Below are 24,854 nucleotides of genomic sequence, written 5' to 3'. Positions count from 1 at the left end.
GGCTCTGAGCACGGCACAGCGGAATCCGATTTCCGTTCTCACACTCACTGTGCAGCTTGCTGGACTGGAGAGGGGCAGGTGACCCTGGGCCGGGGACCAGGGACAGAAGGAGAACCCTAGTCTCGGACAGGAGGGGCTGGAGGAGCCGCTTCAGGGGCCCCATCCCCAGTTAACTGAGAGAACGAGAGGGGTGTGTGGGCCAGACACGCGCCCAGGTCTGGGGTTCCGGGCTTTCCCTTGTGAGTGGTTTTGTGTCTGTGTTCAGGAAAGTTCTCTCAGAGACTTGCTGAATGTTCATTTAACCCTGTTTTCTTATTTCCCCTAAATGTCCTAATTAATCCAATTTGGGAGGTAATCTCACAGTTGAGTACCAAACGCGAGTTTAAAAGCATCTGTTCTGTGGATAGCTACCCGGCTCCCCTGTCGTCGCTTATCAAACCCACCCACACTTTCTCGCTGGCTTGTGGATCTGCAGGATGCATAGAGGCCAGCTGCTCTCAGGACGGTTCCTCACGTTTCACCAGCCCACGGCTGTCTGGTTCAGTGCTTCTCACCTATGAAAACAGGGGCACTGCGTGTCTCCAAGGCCGCCTGACAGCACTCCCACTGCCAGGACACCGCTGCTCTAGACATCACGGTCTCCCAGGGCCAGCCTCCGTCCTTGCTCATGACCGGAGCACCTTGACCCCGGGGCCTGGAGACCCCCTACCCTGGAGAGCTTTCCTGACTCTCGAGTGCCAGGAGGAGTTCTGGAACGAAGCACAGGTCGCTCGCTGGGGCTGGGGGACGTTGGATTTACACCGACTTCGGCCACGCACTTGGCCGCTTCCCAGGGACCACCTCCACCGCCCCGGTTCAGGGGTAGCGTCCCCGCCCACGCCTGTGCCCTCCTCGGTCCCCGGATCTCAAGCACAAGGGCCGGTTATCTCAGAAAAACCCTCCGGGGGCGGCGCCGCTGCCTCTCCCGACCTCATGGCCCCAAGGAGCCCAAAAGGACTCTTAAAACCCCGGTTCGCAGACGCCGCTTGCTCGGCGGCCGGCGCGTGGGTGCGGGATGGGAGCACGCGGGAGGGTGCACGAGGGGCTCAACAGGCTCCAGGCCGGGGGGCCGCAGCGTGAGCACGCGCGGGGCGCGCGGGGCCCGCGGGGCGCCCGGCAGGTGCGGCCGGCGGGGCGGGGCGGGGAGCCGGGCCCCGGGGCGGGCGGGGCGGGCGGGCGCGGCCTGCAGCCGCCCGCGTGGTCTGCGCGGCGCCCGCGCCTGAAACAGGAGGCCGCCGCGCCGGAAGCCCCGCCCGCGCGCGCGCCCCTGTCCCCGCCCGGTGGAGCGGCTGCTGGCGCGGCGCGGCGGCTCGGCACGGCGGCGCCCGGGCGCAGGCGAGCGGGCAGAGCGGCGGACGGCGCCCAGGCCGCGCCACGCGCCGGGCTCGCGGCGGAGCGCGCCGGACTGGTCGGGGCCCGCGGCCGCCCGCGCCTTTCCATGGGCAGCTCGCACTTGCTCAACAAGGGCCTGCCGCTCGGTAAGGCCGCGCGCGCGCATTTCCGGCCGCGGGGGCGGGGCGGGGCGGGGCCGCGGGGGCGGGCGGGGCGGGCGCGGGCGCCGGCTTTGTGTGCGAGTGCGCGTGCGCGCCGGCGTCCGCGCGCCGGGGGCCGGGGGCCGGGGCCGCGGGGGGCGCCGTGAGCATGCGCGGGCTGCTGCGTGCGAGTGCCCCGCTCCCCCGCCCGTGGGTGGTGCCGTGCGCGTGCTGCGTGCGTGTGCGCGCCGGCGTCGGGGGGCGGGGCCGGGGTCAGGGCCGCGGGGAGCGCCGCGCGCGTGCGCGGGCTTCTGTGCGCGAGTGCGCGTGCGCCGCCGCCCCGCCCGCCCGCGCAGGTGACACAAAGGGGTGCGGGGCCCTCAGGACCGTCGCAGCCGGGACTCCGCGCCCGAGGCGGGGTCCCTGCCGGGCTGTCCGCCCTGCGGTCCCGGCTGGCTGGGTTCCTGCCGGCGGGGCCCCGCAGGGAGGCCGGGCGCGCCGGTGGCCCCTCGTCCTCTGGGGCTGGGCCTTCCGGGGGTTTGCGCCCCTGGGCATTGCGAACCCGCTGTTGAAACGTCTGACGTGACGAGGCGGCGGGGGGCGCCGTGCCGGTCACCGGCGGAGGTGACACCCGTCCCAGGCCCCTGTCCGCCCGAGTGACCGGACGGTTGTGGCCGCGTCCGTCTCACCCTGTCCCCTCCTTGCTTTGTCAAGTGTGGGGAGCAGGCACCCTCCGTGCCCGGGCGGCGCCCGAGCCTGCGACCGGGGGGCGGCCCGCGGTGGTGCTTTGCTGGCCGCCGCGCTCCGCCCCCGTCGGGCCGGGCCGTGTCCACCTGTCGCGCCCCCCGAGCAGGCCCAGCTCCCCTAGCCGGGGCCCCCTCGCGGTGGGGGCGCGTCCAGTCGGTTGCGGAGGGGCCGCCCCCCGCGGCTTCCCGCGCGCCCGCCCTGTCCCCGGGAGCCCGCAGACCGGGCCCCGGGCTCTGAGGTCTGTGGATGCAGGAGCAGCCGTGGGTTCGGGCGGGGCTCCCTCTGGCCGGTGCCTGCCCGCCGCGGAGGGCCCCCCGGCCCTGGCCCTGCGGGAAGGCAGGCTGTGGCGGGCAGCCTCTGAAGCGGGGAGCCTGGCGGGCAGCCTCCTTTCCGGTGATGCTCTTCTCTGTGGTTGGTTAGGACAGGCTCGCTGTCGGGGCGTGCGATGGGATTGGTTTTCTTCCGAGTCCGCCCCGAGGAGTGATACCACTCGTCCCGCTTCTCTGGATGACTGGACAGTTGGGTCGCACATGAGGGGTCCAGAGTGGGGTCTCCAGGTCTTATCCCATGGGGGCACCTTCTCCCTCTCCAGGACCCCCTCACCCAAGTCTCAAATGTATGTATGCAGAGACAGATACTCAGGAGAAAGCTTGTCTCCAGCAGTGTGGACGCTTGGGGTGCCCTGTGGGTTAGCGTCTCCTGTCCATTCTTGCATGGGGAGCATCCCTGAGCCTCTGGATGAGTGGTTGCAGCAGGCAAGAGCACAGGCCTGGCCCTCAGGGAACCCGGGCCGAGCCCCTGACCGGTGCATGGTCGTGGACTCCTTGTGCTGTGTCGTGGCTGTAGAGTGGGGATGGAGCGTGAGAAGTGGGGTCACGTGACTGAGCGGGTGCCACCTGTCAGGTGGAGGGGCAGGGTGGGGGATGGGGAGGGTGCTAGGCCCTGGGGGGGCAGGGGGCAAGGCTCAGGGCCAGGGGCTCTGTGCAGACTCTCTCTGGAAGGCAGGAAGGTGACCTCCGCAGTCACGGTTTGCCTCACAGTGAACCTGCCCCTGTCTGTTCTTTGATGTGGATGAAGTTCTTCCTGGGACTCGAGCAGCATGAAGGTAGCAGGACACGTGCACACAGGTGGGCATGAGTGAAGACGGTGGGAGAGGTGAGCGCGCGTGGGGAAGAGTCTTCGTGACACACTCACGCCTCTCGGCATGGCTTTTATCTAGCACGTGTGCGGGGCGCCTTTTGGTTTCTGAGGAGTTGAGAGGACACTGCGGAACGAGGCTGACTCTGGTGGGTGGTCCTGCGGGTGCTGTGAAGCCCTGCGTGCCTGGGGGAGCCCCCTGGCCTTGCCTACAGAGGCTCAGCATCCACCACAGCCAGACCCATCCTGTCAGTGTGGCCAGACCCCTGCTCAGACGGCTGTGCTGGGGGCAGGGGTGAGCTGGGGAAGGCGTGGCTGCTGCCGGCTCTTCAAACAGAGCGACACGGGGGTGGGCAGGGGGCATTGGCGTGTCAGAGCTGTGACTGGTGGTCAGCCAAAGGGCACGTCCTGACCGATGGGCCGGCTTTGCAGAGGAGGATGGGAAGGTACCAGGGGCAGTGACGCGTGCGTTTCCTGCTGATGAGGCGTGTGCAAGGGACTGCGGTGACCAAGGAGCCGCAGTGTGCAGGCCAGAGGCCTGGTGGAGTGTGGCGGGGTGCGGGGTCAGGGAGATGGCTGGAGGACTGGACGTGGGGTCAGGGACCCTGTTCGTGGCTGCAGAGTTTGGAGCTTGAGTTTGAAGGGGCAGTTCCTGGGGCTGGAGAGGAAGCAGAGGCTGTTTGGCGGTGAGCTCTGGTGTGTTCACTTTGCAATGCTCGGTAGCCCCGCATCAGGAGGCGTGAGCCAGCCCGCGCCCCTGACCTGGTGCTGTGGGAGCAGTGAGGCCTAGGGCCGGGTTCTCAGTGTGATCAGTCTGGGGGCTCAGCGACTCTGGTGACCCTGGAGTCTGCCAGCCACAGCCCTGGTCTCTCCTAGAGCAGCCGCACCCTGGGGAGCTGTGCCCCAGAACGCGGCCCAGGTGCGTGGTGGCTGGGGTGGGGCGGGGCAGAATGGCCGTCGGGCGCGGCCGTGCGCCCAGTGTGTGGAACGGGCGGGAGTGAGCGTGAGATGGTGCAGAGAGTCCCCCACGCAGCTCCCTCTGTCGACATCGCCCTCAGCGTGGCTGTCAAGTCGCAGCCCGGTCCCCGGCCGTCCCCTCTGGTCCCTTCCATCCCCTCTTGCTGCTATGAGGTGTTGTTCCAGGGTGCCGTCTGCCTGTCCCGGGGTCTGGGAGGGGTGTCGACGCGGCTGCCTGCTGGGCCTTGGCCAGTGCCCTCCGTCCTGTTGGGCCCGGCTGGGCCGTGGCTCGCGTGGACGTCCGCCTTGGCCCTGCAGGTCCAGTCGTCGTCCTCTCCCAGCATTTGCCCGGGAGCCGGGGGAGCTCAGGGCTGTGTCCAGCCCTCAGAGGGGCTTCCTCTCTCACCGGCCGCTGCGTCCCCCTGCCCCTCACTGTGCCGCTGGGCGCAGGCGTGCACGCTGGGCACTGCCACCCACGCTGCCCATGGCGCCTGTCCCCTGCCGTGGGGCCAGCATGGTCCCTGCGTCAGGCTGGTCATCAGAAGTCCCTGCCTCCCCACATGCTCACTGAGTGCCCCCAGAAGCCCAGCCCAGCAGAGCCTGTGTCCTGGTCTCAGGGCCCCAAAGGTCGATTGGCATCCATGTCCATCCCTGAGCAAAACCAGAGAGGGCAGGAGGGGACCAGGGAGGCTGGTAGGGGGTGAGACTGGGAGGAAAAGGAGAGTGAAGTCTAGTGGGGAGGCTGCAGCCCAGCAGGTGCGGCCCCTCCCCGCCCAGCAGGTGTGCCTGTCTCCCTGCCTCCTCCGCCCCCAGCACACCCACCCCGAGCGCCCACAGCACCTCCGTGGGGTCAGCAGGTGCAGGGTGGGAGGGGGCCGGGGCCGGGCCCCTCTGCTCAGAGTCCTGGGTCTAGGGCTGACCAGGATGGTGTGTGAGTACCTGGGAACCTTGGGCTGTCACGAGGTGACCCACCTGCTCCTCGCTGCCTTGCCACTGAGGGGACGGAGCCTCTACCCTGGCAGGTGCCCTGACTGTCAGCCACCTGCCTCCAAGATGGGCCCTCCCCAGGGTCACTGGAGTCACCCAGGGGGCAGGGGGCATCCCCATCGCTTCTGTCCCCAGAGTTTCTTTGCAAGGAGCCAGCTGTGCGTCACCTCCAGACAGGGCCCGGTTTCTGGAGAGGGTGCGGGGCGGGTGTGTCTGCAGTCTGCAGGGCGAGGGACCTCTGGCTACGACCCCTCCCCCTGAGTCACTCCGACCCCTGCTCCCCTGGGGGAGGACTGCAGACCCCCGTGTCTCCCCTGAGACTCGTCCAGTCAGGGTGGGGACGGGGGCCCGGCAGGATGGCCCTGCACCCACAGGGGGCATGGGACATGTCTGGGTGCCACCGCGAGGCCACGCCTGCTGGCCACGTGCCTGGGTCCCTGCAGGCCTCCTCCACCCTCCTTAAAGGCGCTGTTTGCCCGGAGGCCGGGAGGCGCCTGGCGGGGTGTGCAGGGTGGGGGTGGCGTGGGGCCCTGGACGTGACCGCGACCCTGAGGCTGTCCTACGGCCCTGTGTCGGGCTCTGCCACGGGCGTGCTGAGCAGTGAGGTCGCTTACGGGCTGCTGTTTGCTTGTCTCTAGAAACCAGGCGGGGCTTAGCGTTTTCACCCCACGAGTGTGCCCATCGCTGGCCTGGAAGTTTCTCGACCGTGGTCTTGCGTTATCCCCAGCATGACTAGACGGTCGAATCCCCAAGTCTTGGCCACTGGACCCTGCCGTCCTGCCCACAGGGCCCTGGGACTGGCACAGAGCAGACTCGCGTGGCCCATCTGCCGTGCCCGCCAGAGGGCGCCTCCAGTCTGTGCGTTGGGCCTGAGCTCTGACCGGGGCCCTCCACCTGTCCAGACTGGCACCCGAGCCCCCAGGCCCAGTGGGTGGGCACCCCCTGCCCCGCAGTGGGGGACATGCTGGCCCCTTCAGGCTGCTCGGTGCAGCGGGGCTTTCTTTTGAGACCGTTTTCACAGCAGGTGGGCCAGCGGTGGGCACGAGAGCCCGGGGTCCCGGCTGCCGTATCAGGGCCGGGAGGGCATGGTGTGGGGCTTCACTTGAGGGGCAGAGCCTGGCCCTAGGCAGGCAGGGCGCTGGTGACTGGGGGCCCGTGAGTGACCGCTTAGGCCCGTCGGGCACCCCCCACCCACTTCCTGGTTTCTCTGGGGTTTAGGGAGGAGGCTGGCGGAAGCCTCCTGCCGGAAGGCCGGCTGTAACCCCTCTGGAGTCCCATCACCTGCACACGTGGGTCTCTGGGCAGAGGGCAGCACACAGGACGGCCTACTCGGCCGTGCGGAGGTGACTGCTGGGGCCTGACCCCTGCTGCCCTTGCAGTCTGGGCTGTCTGAGTGCCCTCTCCTGGCCCTGCCCGTCAGGGCACAGGGGTGGGCCAAGGGGCCATCGCAGCCAGCAGAACACCCCCCACCCCTGGTTGTGATATGTCACTGGGCGTGAAGCTGGGGCCCCAGGGCAGCTCTGCTGAGCCAGGGAGACCCCAAGGCGGGCCAGCGTCCCTGGTGGCTGGCTTGCCGTCCGGCTGGGCATCCCTTGCCCGTCAGTGTCCCCGAGTGCCTTCTGAGAGGCTGAGGCCTGGGGGCTGGCGGTGAGGTTGCTGCGGTTTGGTGGGGTGGCCTCTTGTCCCGGGGCCGTGTCTGCCGTGCTGGGGGGATACTTGCTGTCTGACGGCTAACTGAGGACATTTTTCACGGAGGGAAGTTAAGGCAGAGGAGCGTCGCCGTTTGCACCATGGAAACGTCGGTTCCCCGTGTTTTGTGGTTTCAGAGAGGAGTGCTGCTGCTCTGTGTGAGGGGAGCCCAGTGCGTGTCTCAGGCTCAGGAAGCACAGATCCAGGGCACCAAGTCCTTTCACGACGGGGCTGCCATCCACGCTGCGGGGACTGGGGCCCAAGGCGCCATGACCCCCGCTCGTGGGCCTGTGAAAGATGGCAAACAGGACCCAGATGCTGGGGGGCTTCAACCCTCGCGGCCACGTGGGGGTGACCCCTAGGCCACACAGGAGCTAGTGACGGGATCAGCTTGGGTGCTGGCCGCCCATCGGGTGATGGGCCCGGAGGGGAGCAGGCTGCTGACCGAGGGGCTGTTGGAAGTGGGCTGCCCCTGCCCCATGTCCTGGGTTCATGGCCTGAGCCTGGTCTGTTGGCCAGGACTTCTTGGGAGGGGCCGGATCAGGAAGGACTCGGGCAACGCAAGGTGTAGGTCGTGGCTGGGTCGTCCTGCCCTCGGAAGGGCTGTGCGCAGATGGGAGTTTGGGCGGGGGGCCTCTGGACGTCACTGTCCACGGGGCCCAGGAGTGTGGGGGCGGCCTCCTGCAGCCCGACACAGCAGTGCAGCCCAGGGTAGGGTGAGAAGGAGGCCCACTCGGCACTCTCCGTGGACACAGGCCCTTTTCCTGGCAGCCGCCGTGAGGCGGACAGGGCGCCTGGGCCTTGGGAGGCCCCTGCCCTGTGGCAGGTGCCCATGGTCTGCCCCGTGCTGGGGGTGGCCTCACCCTGAGACGGTGAACCGGGCTCTCGGGGCGGGGGCTGGGTGGTCTGCGCTCACCCCCAGCCCCCGATTGTCAGCCCATGTCCCCGATGGCGTGTGACCTGCATGCGGGCCCTGTCACGGCCCGGCCACTGTCCAGGGTCGTCCTGCCCCCGGAGCTGTTTGGGGAAGACCACCCCTAAATCTAGCCCCGGCCGCAGGACGCTGCCCAAGGGGGCTGATGTGCCCACTGGCCTGGGGAGCCCCCATCTCCAGGCCTGTGAGGGGGGTGTCCAGGTTGGGGTCTGCATCCCGGGGGCCTCTCCCCAGCAACCTCCATGGAAGGCCAGTCTGCTTGCCCTATCCCAGGCCCAGGAAGTGATGGGCCCCATGAGACAGAAGCTTCCAGAACTGGCCACAGACGTGTTCCCTGAGCCGTCCACCCTCCACCCCTCCCAGCTCATGCACAGGGTGACGTCTAGGGGGTCCTGGGCATGTGGATGTGACCTTCGGGGTGAGCCTCTAGCCTCTGAGTCCTGGCTGTGGCCTGGCCGGTCACCCCCACACCAGGTCCCGCCCGGTGGCCGTGGGTCAAGGACGTGGGGACCCGGGCTCAGGAGTCCAGTTGACCCTCGGTGGCGTTTAACGTGTCTCTTGTGTTTAATTTTTAGTCAGACTTTGACCCGGCGCGGGCTTCGGTGGTCGCCGTGGACGGGCGCCTAGGAGCTTTGGTTCGAGACAATTAAAGACGTGGGATGAGGACGCAGTGACAGGCCGCGGTTCTGCCAGGGGATTCTGAAGATAGCTGCTTTGAACAGTTGAATTCATGGTCGTGGGAGCTGCGCCCATACTGAGAGATGGCAGGTTGGTTCGGGCTCAGGAACGCAAGGCTGCCCGAGGAGGAGAGCCGCCTGGTCCCCGAGTGCGTGGGGTCAGCCAGGGACGCCCCAGGGGCCCTGGGCTTTGCTTCTGGAGAGGGTCCCGGGGGGAGGTGCTGGCCAGGCCGCAGGAGGTAGCAGGCTTCTCCGACCTCCCGGCAGACTCGCTATAGCCGGGAGTCACTGCCACCCCGGCCCTGCCAGTTGGTGTCCTCTGTCGGGGCCCCCGTCCGTGCCCCCCCGCTTGGTGTCTGTCGGGGCTCCGTTCGGTGTCTGGTGGGGCTCCCGTCTGTGCCCCCCGGTCGGTGTCTGGCGGGGTTCCCGTCTGTGTGCCCCCCGGTCGGTGTCTGCTGGGGCTCCGGTCTGTGTGCCCCGCTCGCTGGTTCACTCAAGGCTCCATGAGTGCCTTCTGGCTAAGAGGCCCCTGGACCCTAGGGCGTAGTTCTCGGGGCTGCGTGGTTCAAGGTTTGCGAAGTTGAAGCTGAACACAGCTGTGGGTGGGCGTGTGTCACACCCATGTGGGTGCTGTTCCCGAGTGAGACGCTCTGTTCTTGAGGGGGAGCTGGAGAGACAGGGTGGCAGTAACCGTATCCCCTGCAGACGGAGGGGCCCGGCGCTCTGCTGAGGGTGCAGGGCCGGGGTCCGACGCAGGCCGTGGAAGTGGCCACCTTGCATGTCCGCTCGCCCTCCCGTGTCTGCCTGGGCATCAAGTGGAAGGAGGGAGTTTCTGACAGCCCTTCAGGCAGAGGTGGTTCCGGCTGCAGCCGGCTGGGTCCTTGTCGGGTTTGGGGCAGCGATGCTGCAGCCTGGAATGAGAGAGAAACGTGAGGCATGCCCGCGAGCCCCCCATGTTCTGGCCTGCGTGTCTGACGCTGGCTGCAATGCAGGGGGCCTGGGGCTCTGTGTCCCCAAGGCCCTGATTTGTGGTGGGGGTGTCATTGCCGTCAGTGGCTGCTCAGGTGGCAGTGAGCTGTACCAACTGCCCCTGGCTTTTTTTAGTTTATTTTTGACAAAGATCCCAGTGGCTGGACGCACGGAGCTGGAAGTCCTCAGGGTGGGCTGCGCGAGGTCCACGGCGGGTGGGCTGAGGTCCCGGAAGGGAGCTGAGCGTCTGGCCCTGTCGTTGCAGGCGTCCGACCTCCGATCATGAACGGGCCCATGCACCCCCGGCCCCTGGTGGCGCTGCTGGACGGCCGGGACTGCACGGTGGAGATGCCCATCCTGAAGGACGTGGCCACCGTGGCCTTCTGTGACGCGCAGTCCACGCAGGAGATCCACGAGAAGGTACGCGGGCGGGCGGGGAGCAGGTGCCTCCTGGCCTGTCGGGAGGCGCAGGGACGTCTCTGTTGCAAACAGGTCTTCCCTAGAAAGTGGCACCTCGGACTCAGCTGTGGTGGACGGTGCTGGCAGGGGGCGGGCGGTCCCCCCACCCAGCCCGTACTGATGACAGCGGTGGTGGTCACCGGGATGCCCCGACCCTGTGCCGTGTGGTTGCAGCTCTCGTGACGCGAGTCCTGGAAGCTCCAGGCTCCCCAAGACGGGAGTGAGTTAATCTGGTTTCTGTCTGTAGTCACAGCCGACCAGACTTCAGAACCACCTTTCCCGAGTCAGTTGAGGAAGCTGGACGAAGGCTTATAAAACCTCGGCACTTTGGAGGGCCCGCAGGGTTGGGAGAGGCCCAGATGCTGCAGGGTGAACTGAGGCGATGGCCAAGCCTCGCCTGCTGGGCTGGCACACCTGTTGGGCTGGCAGTGGCGGCTGAGAGGCTGGGCAGCTTTGGCACCTCATGGGCCAGTGAGCATGGAGCCCGGCTGGACCCCGGCTCTGTGCTGGGCCCCTGGGGAAAGGCTGAGCTGGAACCAGACCCGTCCTCACGTGTCCACATCTGGCCTGGACCGCCCACAGCCTTGAACGTGGGTGATCGAGGCCCCCGCCCTGTGCCTGGGAGGCTGGCAGGAGGAAGGGGACGGTTCTCTGTGGGGAGAGGCTGTCAGCCTGGGCCCCAAGTCATCGTGCAGATCACAGCTAGTGCAGCGCGCAGACAAAGACAACTGGGCCTCAGGGGAGGCGAGGACTGAGCAAGAACGTCCCCGTGGCTCAGACGGGAAGGGACCACCTGCAACATGGGAGGCCTGGGCCCGATCACTGGGCCGGGAAGAGCCCCGGAGAAGGCATGGCCGCCCACTCCAGCGTTCCTGCCTGGAGAATCCCATGGGAGGAGCCTGGAGGCTACCGTCCATCGGGTTGCAGAGTCAGACACGACTGAGGACTAACACTTTCACTTTTGGGGGTTCCCAGATGGCATTAGTGGTAAAGAATCCGCCTGCCAGTGCAGGAGGCATTAAGAGACACGGGTTTAACCCCTGGGTCAGGAAGAGCCCTGGAGAAGGGCATGGCCACCCACTCCAGTGTTCCTACCTGGAGAATCCCATGCGCAGAGGAGCCTGGCGGGCTACCGTCCACGGGGTTGCAAAGAATCAGACACAACTGAGCGAATTAAAAAAAAACAGAGTGAAAGACAGTCACGAGAGGGGCCCCACAAGGCCACGGGGCGGCTGCCGCCACAACCACGATGTGGAAACAGTCTGAGAATCCAGGAGGAGCCGAGCGCAGAAAAGACGTCAGGAAGATGTGGAGCTGAAACAGCAGCGCTGACCTGAGAGCGCGGAGCAGACTTGCTGGCTACTGGGCAGCGTGGGCGGGGAGGCGGCCAGCTGGGGCAGAGGCTCTGGGTGAGGGCCCGAGGTGGGACCCAGGGCAGCGACGGGCCAGGAGGAGAGCTGACGGAGGGGCCGGAGCCCGGTGCTGACGGGGGCGCGGACTGCAGGTGAGAGAAGCACGGCGGCCCCCGGAGCCCAGGTGGGTGGGCCCCCGAGCCAAGCAGGCTCGGGCTGCCCACCCGGCAGGCCCATGGCCAGTGTTTCTACTCGAGAAGCAAGCCCCACAGCCACGCTGACATCCCCGAGAGCCCCCAGCAGCTTCGTGCCTCGTGGCTGGAACCAGAGGGAGCCCAGCCACCCTCGGCCCGGGGCCCGGGCCTGTGGCGCCTGCTTGGCCAGCAGAAGGAAGAGCGAGCCGGGTGCTGGCCTTGGCTGGCAGGGACGGCCAGTCATCACCCTGGCCCGTCTCCATGACCGGGAGGCCGAGGTGCCGGGTTCACGTGCTGACAGGAGGGCGTTCCTCTGTGGCGACGGCAGTCCTGCGAGGAGGTGGCGGCTCCTCTGATAGGACGTGACCCGTGGACAGCTTCCTGTGAGTCTTACGCTGTTTCAAACAGAAAAGATACATTTAGAAAAACCAGTGGAAATAAAAGAGAGATGATACAGGGAGAAGTTTTTAAAAATCATAAGCAGGTCTTCGCTGGTGATTCAGTGGTTAAGATCTGCCTGCCAATACGGGGGACACACGTTCAGCCCCTGGTTTGGGAAGGTTCCACATGCCCTGGAGCCCATGCACCACACCTGGAGAGCAGCCTGTTGCTGCCACCAGAGGAGGCCCACACGCAGCACCAGAGACCCAGCACAGCCAAAAGTGAATCACCCAATTAAAAAAAAATTAAAAATTTTAAGCAATATTAAAACAAGTTTGCCAATGAATTGGAAAACTAAGATAAAAAGTGTCTTCTAAAATTGTAAGTTACCAAAACTATTTCAGCCAGTTACTATAAAACGCAAATAAGCTACTCAGTAGGCCCCTGGGCAGGGGCAGGGCCCTCGGCTCTGCAGCGAGCTCTGCCCACCCTGCCAGGCAGGTGGCAACTCCCCCAACCGGCCCTCTACGTCCTGAAACCCACGGGAGCCACGCCGAGGCCTTGCCTGTCAGAGAAGAGGCAGAAGAAGTGTCCGGGGAACAGAACCTTCTGCTTCAGAGAGAAGAGGCGTTAGAACCGCGTGACTGCCGTTCCTAGGCCGGAGGGCTGCCTGGCTGGACACTGTGCAGGACGCAGCAAGGAAGGAGTCCCAGGAGGGCTAGAGGAGCTCTTGGAAACTGAATACAGGAGCGAAAGATTTAAGTTTTAGCAGGAAGCTTGGAAGACGTAGTCTTGGGAAGCCCAGAGGGCAGGTGGAAGAGAGGAGCATGGAGAGATGCAGACTCCCCGGGGGGGCGGGCCCCAGTGCAGCCGCCCTTGGGGCTCCCGTTTCCGCCCCCACTTGAGCCAGGGCTGCTGCAGCCTGCGTGTGCAGAGCTGTCTTTCCTCTGCCAGCCTGGGTGGCACAGTGGCGCCAAGTCCATCTGCCAACACAGGAGCCGCAGGAGATGTGGGTTTGATGCCTGGGTCGGGAAGATCCCCTGGAGAGAGGAGCGGCCGTCCACTCCAGTACTCTTGCCTGGGAGATCCCGTGACAGAGGAGCCTGGCGGGCTACAGTCCAGGGGCCGCACAGTTGAGCACAGCCCAGCAGCAACCAGATGTGACGGCTGGAGCCTGGGCAGCCACCCAGACCTTGAGGGGAAGCTACACGGAGCCTGGGAACAGCAGGGCAGCAAGACAGAAGTCCAGGACCCCGAAGGCTGCGGAGCTGACGCGGCCCCTAGACCACGTGGCTGCAGGCGCTGCGGAAACGCCCGCTCGTCTTCATAGCTGGATGGATGTTGGACATTTTCACCACAACGTGAGAAACTTCAGAGCTGAATGGAAGCTCCCATGTTCCCACCATGAGCCAGGACAAGTGTCAGGGGCCCCCGGAGGCCCAGTTTCAGGGTTCAGACTTCACCAGCGCCAGGGTGGGGGACAGGAATCAAAGTGGCCCCAGGCAGGTGCACAGCTCCTGGGAGAAGGGTTTCAGCTGAGATTGCTCCCCACTCCCCAGCATGCGGACCCTGAGGGGGCGTCTTGCCCCTTGGCCGCTCCCTCTGAGGCTCTTGGGGGAAAGTCAGGCCCCCACGAGGTGGAGGTGGCCGTGGAAGAGGGAGGCCTGGGGTCCCATCGAGGGCCAGGCCAGCTGGGGAAGATGGGGGTGCGCTCAGGGAAGGGTCACGGGGCTGCAGCGGGGACCTGGTCAGCGGAGTCCCAGCAGGGATGTGCGGAGACCAGGTGAGGCAGACGTGAAGCGCAGGGAAACTCAGAGCAAGTGGTGCCAGTGGGGGCCCACTCAGGGGACCTGAGGGATGCTGGGCAGTGCCCTGTGCGCACGCCAAACCCGGGAGTGAGAGGGGTGTCCGCGAGGCTGTCCCCCTCCCCCGCCCCCGACAGACCAGGTGCGGCAGCTCTGCAGGTCACGTGTGGAAAAGAGGGTCTGTCTGGCCGTGAGGCAGTCCAGCGGTCTCCCCACAAAACAAGTCACATAGATCAGGGAAGAGAGGGGGGTGACAGAGGGATGTCTGCAGTGCACGCACCAGCTGGGGGTTAGCAGCAAACAGACCCCTCAGCGGGCAGGAACGACCGTCTCAGCGGAAAGTGAGCAAGGGCAAGGTGTAGACCCGGCCCAGCAGCCTGCAGGAGCGGGTGACCCGTCCCCACCCCGGGAGCTCACAGACACCCGGGCAGCCAGGCCCCCGCGTGCCACTCTGGCGGTGCTCCGGCAGGCCCCTGAGACTCCCAGGGCAGCTGGGCCCCTGCATGCCCATCTGGTGTGCTCCAGCAGGCCCCCAAGAATCTGGGTTGCAGTCTTCAGCCCACCGTCCTTCCACCTGGCCCGTCGTCCGGAAACCCCTGGGGCTGTCTGGGAGTGTCAGCCCTGGGCCTCACTGAGGGTGTGTGCACACGCACGTGTGCGTGCGTGCGTGCATGTTTGTGTGCACGTGTCTGTGTATGCGCGCGTGTATTTATCTGTGTGCAGGCGTCCGTATGTGTGTACACGTGTGTGCGTGTTTCTGCGTGTGTCTGCGTGTGTGCGCATGTGTTTCTGTGTGCACGTCTGTGTGTGTGTGTGCGCATGTGTTTTGTGTGCAGGTGTCTGGTATGTGTGTCTGTGTGTACATGTGTGTCTCTCTCTGTGCAGGTGTCCACATGTGTGCGTGCGTGTGTGCATGCATGCATGTCTGTGTGTGTGAGATGCTGGGAGGGGAGCCTGGAGGTGAGGAGGTGCCCAGCCCCAGCTATGCCCTGGCCCACCTCTGGGCTGGTGCCTGGTGAGCACCCCTCAGGTGCCGCTGCTCCCAGTGCCCGGCCAGGCAGGCCTGGTAGCCCCTGTGGATTTGATAACATTGAGTCGGTGACAGGCTGGTCACACAACAGGTGGAGGTTGGTGGGAGTGGACCGTGGAAGGTCGATGGCATACCAGGGGTGTTGCGGCCACTTTGCATCCAGGAAAAGGGTCACGAGGAACCAACAGGAGTGGGGCCCAGGGCCTGGGCGTGGTGTGGTGGCCCTGCGGTGGGCTCACCCTGAGGTTGATGCACCGTGGGACTGCCCTTGGGGGCGTCCCAGCTTCCCTCTGAGAACGCTGCACCTCGTACTGGTTCCAGGGATGCTCGGCAGAAACAGGACCAGGCGTGGAAAAGGGGTTTACCCAGAACCCTGTGTAGGTGAGCCACACCAGAAGTTCAGATCAGTTCAGTTCAGTCGCTCAGTCGTGTCCGACTCGTGACCCCATGGACTGCAGCACGCCAGGGCTCCCTGTCCATCACCAACTCCTGGAATTCACTCAGACTCATGTCCACTGAGTCGGTGATGCCATCCAGCCATCTCATCCTCTGTCGTCCCCTTATTCTCCTGCCTCCAATCCCTCCCAGCATCAGGGTCTTTTCCAATGAGTCAGCTCTTCGCATGAGGTGGCCAAAGTATTGGAGTTTCAGCTTCAGCATCAGTCCTTCCAATTAATATTCAGGACTGATCTCCTTTAGGATGGACTGGTTGGATCTCCTTGCAGTCCAAGGGACTCTCAAGAGTCTCTTCCAACACCACAGTTCAAAAGCATCAAGTCTTCGGCGCTCAGCTTTCTTCACAGTCCAACTCTCACATCCATACACGACCATTGGGAAAACCATAGCCTTGACTAGACGGACCTTTGTCAGCAAACTAATGTTTCTGCTTTTTAATATGCTGTCTAAAGTTAAAGCTAAAATCATGGTGCCCACTGGCGTGCGCCTCACATAAGGTGGGATCGCCAGGTGCTGGGTGGGTGGTGCTGGTGGGCGGACGTTCCCGGGGTGGTAGCAGCAGGACCAGAGCCTGAAGAGGTTTGTGGGGAGCCGCCCACTCACCTCAGGGGGACCAGCGGACACACTGGGAGCCGCACGGTCTCCCAGCTTTAGAACCTTCCAGACGGCCCCGGGCCATGTGCTGCCTCGTGGCCCAGGACGCCCCAGGACCCCTTCCCATCCCACCTGCCTCAGCCCGCCCCCCGACACACACCCCCGTCTCAGTCGAAGGCCACACGTGTCTCACTGTCCAGGCCTGACCAGGCTAAACGCGGGGCCTCCCCTCCCAACGCTGGCAGCCATGTGTCCGCCTCTCCGGTTCCAGCACCTGCCTGCCCACCCACAGTGGGCACTGACCTCTGTCCACACGCAGCCTGCCCACAGCCTTGGGGGCCTCCTCACAGCCCCGCCCACACAGCACAGGGCAGCAAGAGGGGTCTTCCCAGGGACCTGACGGCTGAGCCTGCCGCCTCGCCACCCACCCCGCCCCGGCCGCGTGCCCTGCCCTGTGCCCCTGCCCACCCTGCGTGCACCCGTAATCCCTCTGCCTCTGATGCTGGCCCACTGCCTCACGCCGTCCTCACCAGGCCTGCGTCTGACCCCCTCCTAGGAGGCCGGGGCGGCTGTCAGGACTCAGTGTGGTCCCGCTGGCCCGTTCGTGTGCCTGGGGCTGGGATCCCTGGGTCCTCTGAGCAGGGAGGGCCCGAGCCAGGCTGGCAGCACCTGCCCGCACGTGTAGGACCAGGCCCTGGGCCCTCTGCCCTGTTAGTGCCGTCTCTGCCTTAGACCTTTCTCCCCCTGTGCTGTGTTCTCCGGGCCCCCTCGGCCAGTAGGACGAGAAGGAAGGCCACGCCACCCTCGAGGAACTGCATTCTGGGGGGCCCTGTGTCTGGCTCCATTCGACACCCCGTGATCATAGGAGAGATGAGCCCGGGGCCGTTGGCCGTCTGAGAGGTTGCTGGCTTCTGCCCAGGGTCCCCCCTCAGCGCCCACACCCCGCACTCGCTATGTCCACTGCGGGCCAGCTGCTGCCTCCGCCGTGCAGCCCCGCGAGTCCAACAGCCTCCGCCCCCCGGGGACCCCGAGTCAGCACTGGATGCTCTGTGCGGAGGGGAGGGTGGCCTCTGAGACGTCGCGAATTGTACCGGCCCGTTAGGGAGGAATAAACCGGGTCCCCAGCTGCGGGCAGGCTCCCTCGGCCTCCCTGTGGCCTCTGAGATGTCGCGGATTGTACCGGCCCATTAGGGAGGGGTGAACTGGGTCCCCAGCTGCGGCAGGTCCTGGAGTCTGATGCGTTGGGTCCAGGTGGCTCAGCTCCGGGGCCCCGCCCTTGGGTCCACAGGTAGAGCTGGTAGGTTCCTGGCTGTTCCGAGCACATCCAGAGCAGACCCTCGTTCCTGGTCCTGGGCTGTGGCCCCCCACCCCCAGCCAGGCACGTCTTACTGGTGGGCGGGTGCTGACAGAACGCGGGTTCAGCCAGCGGTGGGGTGGGTGGGGCCGTGCACGTGCGCAGGTAGGGGCTTTGTGTGGGGCGCAGCGCGAGCAGACCCCGTGGGTGGGGAGGTCTGTGCGCCAGGCTCTTAGGAGACCCTGGCAGCTACCTGCTCACATGGGTTTCACCTGGGGCAGCCCCGCTGAGACATGCACACCCCGTCCCTGCAAGCATCCTGACCCCCCGTGTGGGGAGCGGGGCAGGGGGGGAGGGTGATGCCCCAGCCACGCTCCGAGGGGCAGAGACTGAGCTGTCAGGCCCCTCGCGGGGTCTGCACTGGCCAGGCCAGCCTCTTGGCCGAGCGCGCATAAAACCTGTGCCCGGCCTTGACGCCCCTCCCAGTGCGGGGCCGGGGGAGGCCACCCCCAAGGTCCTTGGTGCGCAGGACAGAGGCCTCGGGCTGCAGCCGCTCCCGACCCTTCCGGGGGAGCGGCCCGCACAGTGACGGTGAGGGGTGACCACGTGTGCTCCTCCCGGTGTGAAAGGGTGCCATGCTCACTGCTGTGTGTTCACCATCTGGGGACCGGTGTGCACTGCCCCGCAGCGGCTCCTCTTTGGGGAGTGGGTCATGCATGGTGGTTCTGGGGGTCTCGGGTCCTCCCAGTGCCCTTGTTTTCCATCTGTTGTGGCGTCCAGTGCCCAGGGAGAGGGCAGCCCCCTTCCCACCTCCCTGTGTCAGTCAGGCGAGCCCCGTCCCCTCTGTTGACCTGGCAGGTGTCCTTGGCAGGTCTGCTGGGTCGCCGTCACCCTCGGGTCACGGCAGGTGCTCACGCGGGGACCCGGGTGGCCTCCCACCCAGACAACCTATTGGGCCCACAGGGGCGCGGGCTGCTCGGGGCAGCGCCGGTCACCACGCTGCTCTCGCTGCAGGTCCTGAACGAGGCCGTGGGCGCGCTGATGTACCACACCATCACGCTGACCAGGGAGGATCTGGAGAAGTTCAAGGCTCTGCGGATAATCGTGCGCATCGGCAGCGGCTTCGACAACATTGACATCAAGTCGGCCGGGGACCTAGGTAGGCCGCTCGGGACCCTCCCCCGCAGCCCCGCCTGCTGTCCCGGGCATGGCCTCGCTGCTTTGGTCCCCCGCACGAAGGGGGCCTGGGGCCTGGGGCCTGGGGGCCGGCGTCCACACGGCTCTCTGCGTGTGGGCCCCACGCCAGCTCCCTGCCAGGTGCAGGCTGGCGGCACTGTCCCTCAGGAGGCCCGGGCCTCGGGCAGCGCACCCGCCCTCCTGCAGAACCCCCCGGGGACCCGGGCAGGGGGCCTCTGTCCAGGGGCAGCCAGCACGCCCGTGTCAGGGTTCTCACGCCCCTGTTCACGAGACGGGCCAGGAAAGGAAGTTTCTGTTGTGACTCAGGACACGGGAGTGTGTACATGCTGGTGTGCGTATGGGGGTGTGCCTGTGCTCTTGTGCACATGCTCTCGAGCACACGTGTGTGACTCACACTTGGAAACAGACTCAATCTGTTGGGTCTGTTGGGTGGTTTCCCGCCTGCGGTGCCGCTCGGCTGTGGCCTCTGCGTTTCCTCTGTGTTGGTCACCGCCTTGTGGGAGGTTAGGACTCACTCAGCCACGGCACCTGGTCACTGACAGCTCAGAACTGCAGAGAGAGCCGCTTGCGTTGTCAGCCGCCATGCGTCTCAGGGCTCACCCTGCCTGGGCCCGCTGAGCTCTGTCGCCCCAGCGTCCACCCCGCCATCTCCTGTTCCCCGCGGCGTCCACCCCACTGTCGCCGGGCACGCTGGGTGCTCTCCGAGCCGGTGTGTCCCCGGGGCTCGTGCCTGCTGACGGAGCTGGTCCTCTCTGCCTCTTGATTTCACCAGCTGGGGCTGCGTCCTTCTTCCAGGAACGTCTGGGCGTGCTGGGTGGTCCTCCCCTCTGAAGCCCCGCAGGGCCTGGTCTCTGGCGCCGCCTTGGGTCTGACCGGGACTCCTGCTCTTCTTGCTCAGTTTCCCATGCATGCCCCGTCCCCCACCCCGCCCTTCCTTGTGCTGAGGGGCGGGGAGGCCGCTGCTTGGGGAGGAGTGGCCTGGCCAAGACCCCTTCCAGGAAGGGCCAGTGGCCAGTGGTCCAGGGCGGGGGCAGGTAACCTGCCTTGATCTCCTGGCCTGGACGTGTCAGTGACGCCCAAGACCATCCCAGTGACCGCCCTGCGTGTCTTGCATCTCCAGGCATTGCCGTCTGCAACGTGCCGGCCGCATCCGTGGAGGAGACCGCTGATTCCACCATGTGCCACATCCTCAACCTGTACCGCAGGACCACGTGGCTGCACCAGGCGCTGCGGGAGGGCACGCGCGTCCAGAGCGTTGAGCAGATCCGGGAGGTGGCCTCCGGAGCCGCCAGGATCCGCGGGGAGACCCTGGGCGTCATCGGGCTAGGTGCGCTGGCCTCCGCCCTGCACGCGCCTGTGGACGGAGAGGCCGGTTGGCCGGGCTGCTGGGGGGTTCCCCACCTGGGACGGCTGTCCAGCCAGTGAGCAGCACTGGCTGGCCTGGTCTCTTAGCTGCCCCAGGAACAGCAGGCGGGGCCACACACCCACCCGGGTGTTAGTGCCCTCAGGGTCATGTGCTCTGTGGGCGTGGTCACGCGTACCCTGTGGCGGGGTCATGTGTGGCCTGTGGGCGTCCACACTTGTGCCTGCTCAACCTGCCGAACGCTCAGGGCTGCCAAGTGGGGCCAAGGTGGCTGCCCTGAGTCCTGTCCGGGGTGGAGGGAGGCTGCTCGCTGTCTCCCTCGCTTGCCCTCGTGCCCTGCAGGCTGGTGCCCTGAACTCAGCAAACCAGGGAGCAGAGATGTGCTGGGGGCAGAGGTACTGGAGTGGGTCCGGCCTCGGGGGTTGAGGAGGCAGGGGAGGGCGAGTGTGGACGGAGTAGCCTGTCCTGCCTGGGGGCGTAGCTCCTGTGCCCCCATCTGTGATCCCCAGGGTTCTCCATGGCAGAGGCACCCGCTGTGCAGCTGTGGGGAGCTGCAGGGCAGAGACGCACCTGCATTAGCTCAGATCAGGACCACGGACGTCCAAGGACGTGGGGATGTCCCACTCCCGACGTGATTCGCTGGACTGCCCACACAGACACCAAGGCTGGTCGGAGCCCCATAGCCATGCAAGCACCCTACACCAAGCAACGGGGCCCCTGTGCCCGGAACCAGCCAGGGTGGGGCCGGTGGGGCCGCTCGGCGTGATGGAGGAGGAGGAAGGGGTGCAGAGAGGGTGGGGCGGTTGTATGTCCCTGGCCAGTGGATTTGGGGCCACATCCCATCTAGGCAGTGTTGGTGCAGACAGGCCCCGGAGGCTGCATGCTAACTGGCTCCTGGTCGTCCTTGGGGGCCGTCAGACCTGCCTTGGGGACCGTGGCCCTGGCTGTCTGCTCCGGCCAACCCTGCGCCCCTCTAGAGACCCCCAGAGCCTGTGTTCTGGTTCCCTCCTGAAAGCAGAGCAGGGCCCCGGTGGCATGAGCTGAAGCAGGGTCTCGGTGCCTGCGTCGCTTGCAGAGGCCAGGGTCGCAGCCGTGGTGGCTCCACACTGGGGCGCTGTGTGTGGCTCCCGGGGACCCAAGAGCTGTGCAGTGGCAGCTGCTGGATACACAATTCCACTTTGCACGTTTGTTCGTAGAAACGGAAGTCCTCTTCGGGCTTCCCTGGGTTTGAGGAGTCGGGTGCTGCAGTGAAGTGGCCGAGCCGGGGCTCCTGGCTTGCATCGCCCGCCTGCAGAGCCAGTGGCTGCTCCAGCCCCCGCGGTGCCGCCCGTGGGAGGTCTGCTGGACTGCTGGGTGCCCGTACTCCAGGGGCCCCGGCCCTTCTCCCTGAAACCTCGTTCCCCACGCGCCCACTGCTTGGCCTGCTTGGCAGGCGCTCAGGGTGATGCCCGTCTTCCCCCAGGGCGCGTGGGGCAGGCGGTGGCACTGCGGGCCAAGGCCTTTGGCTTCAACGTGCTCTTCTACGACCCCTACCTGGCGGACGGCACGGAGCGGGCGCTGGGGCTGCAGCGGGTCAGCACGCTGCAGGACCTGCTCTTCCACAGCGACTGCGTGACCCTGCACTGCGGCCTCAACGAGCACAACCACCACCTCATCAACGACTTCACCGTCAAGCAGGTCTGCCCGCAGGACCGCCTGGGGCGGGGCGGGGCTGGAGCGGGGGCGGGGCTGGGGCGGGGCGGGGCGGGGCGGGGCGGGGCGGGGGGGCGGGATGGTCTAACCCTGCACGGCCCCTCCTGGGTCCGGGCCTTTCAAGTGACAGTGTGTACACTGGCTTCTGTGTTGTGAGCACGTGCAGTGCACACAGCTGGGTGCGGGCAAGTTTGGATGCCGATGGCCCTCCCCGCGTGCGCACATGGTTGTATAGATGTGGGCCTGTGCAGTCACGGCTTGAGTTTGTGTCTGTCCGCACGTGTACACACACATGCACACATGGTTGGGCTTCCCTTGAGGCTCAGCTGGTAAAGAATCCGCCCGCAATCCGGGAGACCTGGTCCCCGGGTTGGAAAGATCCCCTGGAGAAGGGAAAGGCCACCCACTCCAGTATTCTGGTCTGGAGAATTCCGTGGACTGGATAGTCCATGGGGTCACAAAGAGTCAGACAGGACGGAGCGACTTTCACACACGTATGCAGACACGTGCATATGTGGTTACATATACTTCTGTGTGTGCACGTGTGCATGGGAGTGCCTGCACATTCTTGTGTGCACACGTGGAGCCGTGACTGTTGTCTGTCCCACGCCCCCAGCCCTGTGGAGGGTGAGGCCGGACACCGTTCCCACGTGCTGGGCTAGCTTCCGGGGGTCGGGGGTTGGTCAGACTGTGCCATCCGTGAGAACCAAGTGAGACCTGGACAGACAGGAGCCTGCCAGGGAAGAGCCCTGCGCCCACGGACGGCTGCCTGAGCCCGTCAGCGGGGTGAAACTGGGGTCACAGGGAGTGCCCCATCTCAGAGCAGGGGCAGCCTCCTTCACAGAACCAGGGAAGGGGCGTCTTCAGGCCCATCGTCTGTCCTTCTCAGATGAGACAAGGGGCTTTCCTGGTGAACACGGCCCGGGGAGGCCTGGTGGACGAGAAGGCTCTGGCCCAGGCCCTGAAGGAGGGGCGGATCCGTGGCGCAGCCCTGGACGTGCACGAGTCAGAGCCCTTCAGGTGCCTCCCGCTGCTCCCGGGGCCCCCAGCGTGGGCGGGCAGCTCATGTGCTGCACTAGCCTGCGGCTGGCCTGGTGGGGGGTGGGGCCATGCCCGCACCCGGTCTCCCGGCCCTGCCTTTGGGCAGCCTGAGCTTGGCCTAGGGTAGACCTTCCTCCAGGGCCAAGCCAGGTCTCAGCGGGAGGGGAGCTCAGCTCTGCGGGCCAGGACAGCCCTGGGTCCTGCACCTGGGGGAGGGGGAGAGCTGAGACCAGGGCCCCCTGTCAAGTGTCCGAGGCCGCTGGCCCCCAGGTGGCTGTGTGTAGACGCCCCGGCCGAGAGGCTGTCGGGCAGCAGGGCCCGGGGGGGTCCTCACCCCTGGAGCCTGCAGGGGTGTTCAGGGGCCCCAGGTCTGAGAGCTCAAATCACCTGCAGGGGGCTGGGCGTGTCCCCAGTTGAGACCCTCCCCACTGTGGTTAGGGAGGGGCTGGGCAGATCTGACATGTGGGGGTGGGCTCCAGCCAGAGTCAGGCTCTCATCTTTAGCCTCTGACCTCTCTGCAGCTTTAGCCAGGGCCCCTTGAAGGACGCGCCCAACCTGATCTGCACCCCGCATGCGGCCTGGTACAGCGAGCAGGCCTCCATCGAGATGCGTGAGGAGGCAGCCAGGGAGATCCGGAGAGCCATCACAGGTAGGCAGGGTCGGGGGTTGGGGGCATGGGCGTGGGGGAGCCCAGGCTCTTGCTAGGGCCGTAGGGGCGGGGCACGGGGTGGGGCAGGGCGGGGTCGTGGGCCTTGGGGGCGGGGCGCGGGGCGGGGCACAGGTTGGGAGCGGAAGGAGACAAGACCCACCAGGGCGGGACGTTTCCGCGCGGCATACTCTGAACGCAGGGGCTCTTGGCGTCGCGTCTGTGACGCTCCTTCGCTGTCCTGGGGGTGTCAGCTCGTGTGTCTTTTTCCGCACCTTTGAGGAAGTCTGTGTGCGAGCTTCCTGGGCGGGCCCGTCAGCTCTGAAACCTCTGGTCTGAGCAGGCACCAGTGAGCTGAGGTCGCCCACCTGAGGTTAGGGGTCCCTGAGCTTCGAGGGGGACCCTGCCCAGATAGGCGGGGCCCGCTCTGCCTGAGGGCCTTGCGCCCGCAGGGGCGGCCGGCCCCGCCCCCGTCAGAGCCCCCTCAGGCCCTGGTGGCTTCGGGACGCAGGCCCCATCCTTCGCTCCCCCACGTTTCCCAGGCCGGATCCCCGACAGCCTGAAGAACTGCGTCAACAAGGACCACCTGGCGGCCGCCACCCACTGGGCCAGCGTGGACCCCGCCGTGGTACACCCTGAGCTCAATGGGGCCGCCTACAGGTAAGCGGGGCCCTGGGCCCCCGTGGCCCTGGGCGGCTGGGGCACACGCGCCCGAGCAGGCGGCAGCCTTCAGGGTGGTGGATGGGGCGGCGTCCTGGGTCTTGGCCGCACGAAGCGGGGCGGGGCTGGACGGGGTGCCCAGCAGGCGGCCGTGGGACAGGGCGCCCCCCGGGCTCACGCGGCGCCTTCTCCCCCAGCAGGTACCCCCCGGGCGTGGTAGGCGTGGCACCCAGCGGCATCCCGGCCGCCGTGGAGGGCATCGTCCCCAGCGCGATGTCCCTGTCCCACGGCCTGCCCCCCGTCTCCCACCCTCCCCACGCCCCTTCTCCCGGCCAAACCGTCAAGCCCGAGGCGGATAGAGACCATGCGAGCGACCAGTTGTAGCCGGGGCGGAGCTCTGCAACCGGGGCGCTGGCCGAGCCCTGGACGGGCGTGTGCAGGCGCGGTGCCCGCGGTGGCCGGGTCTCCGGAGACGGGCCGGGGGCCGGGGCTGAGCTGGTGCCGCTCCCCGCGTCGACTGTAGTTGTCCCGTCCCGAGGGCCGGCCGCGCCCCGCGTCCTCCGCGCCCTCCGCGCCCTCGTTAAGCAGCAGAAGTTAGTAGTTCACTCCCCCGAATGTCCTTGTCTGTGTACAGTCTCTAGAACATCGCAGGTGTGTTTGCTCAGCTGTCGGCAGGAGAGCCGGGCGGCCACGGCACTGCGCACGGCTGTTCCTCCTGCGTGTGAAGCGCCCTGGACAGGCAGCTGGCAGACTTCTCAGGACAATGAACCCTTCCCGGTTTCTTTTCACGCCACACAGTGCATTGTTTTTTCTACCTGCTTGTCTTATTTTTAGAATAATTTAGAAAAACAGAACCAAGGCTGTCTTTCCTAACTTTGGCATGATCCCCTTGTTTCCAACGAAGACGGCATCATGAGGCAGCTGGGTGGGAGCGCGCGGCCTCCATCCAGCCACGGGTGCAGCGCCCGGCCCGCGGTGCCGTCCTGCTGATGTGGTAGGCTAGCAATATTTTGGTTAAAATCATGTTTGTGACCGTAACCATTTGTATGAATTATTTTAAAGAAATAAAAGTCCCAGAAAGA

General features: G+C 66.2%; 1 protein-coding gene across 6 annotated transcripts; it reads left to right on the top strand.

The window, feature by feature from the left end:
- Nucleotides 1-1,294: 1,294 nt before the first annotated feature.
- On the top strand, nucleotides 1,295-24,854 carry CTBP1 (C-terminal binding protein 1). 6 transcript variants are annotated; one of them, XM_070366796.1, is made up of 10 exons: nucleotides 1,296-1,517; nucleotides 8,542-8,730; nucleotides 9,874-10,028; nucleotides 18,188-18,332; nucleotides 19,491-19,697; nucleotides 21,196-21,410; nucleotides 22,315-22,445; nucleotides 22,988-23,115; nucleotides 23,655-23,772; nucleotides 23,970-24,854. In XM_070366796.1, the coding sequence occupies exons 2-10, from the start codon at nucleotides 8,724-8,726 to the stop codon at nucleotides 24,154-24,156; spliced, it is 1,293 nt and encodes a 430-aa protein (XP_070222897.1). In that variant the 5' UTR covers nucleotides 1,296-1,517; nucleotides 8,542-8,723; the 3' UTR covers nucleotides 24,157-24,854. The 6 variants fall into 6 exon arrangements, with proteins under 6 accessions (XP_070222894.1, XP_070222893.1, XP_070222897.1 ...); XM_070366794.1 differs by having other exon boundaries at nucleotides 8,538-8,730; XM_070366797.1 differs by lacking the exon at nucleotides 1,296-1,517 and adding an exon at nucleotides 2,116-2,135 and having other exon boundaries at nucleotides 8,538-8,730.

Source organism: Bos mutus, unplaced genomic scaffold, assembly GCF_027580195.1.
Source record: "Bos mutus isolate GX-2022 unplaced genomic scaffold, NWIPB_WYAK_1.1 CTG207, whole genome shotgun sequence".
NCBI classification, from domain to species: domain Eukaryota; kingdom Metazoa; phylum Chordata; class Mammalia; order Artiodactyla; family Bovidae; genus Bos; species Bos mutus.
Note: the sequence above shows the minus strand (reverse complement) of the source record. Positions and strands in the feature narration are given on the sequence as shown.

Coding starts and splice junctions, on each gene's coding strand:
- CTBP1 (XM_070366792.1), top strand. CDS start 1,478: ATGGGCAGCTCGCACTTGCTCAACAAGGGCCTGCCGCTCG. Junction 18,333..19,490: donor CAAGTCGGCCGGGGACCTAG/GTAGGCCGCTCG, acceptor TTGCATCTCCAG/GCATTGCCGTCTGCAACGTG. Junction 19,698..21,195: donor CCTGGGCGTCATCGGGCTAG/GTGCGCTGGCCT, acceptor GTCTTCCCCCAG/GGCGCGTGGGGCAGGCGGTG.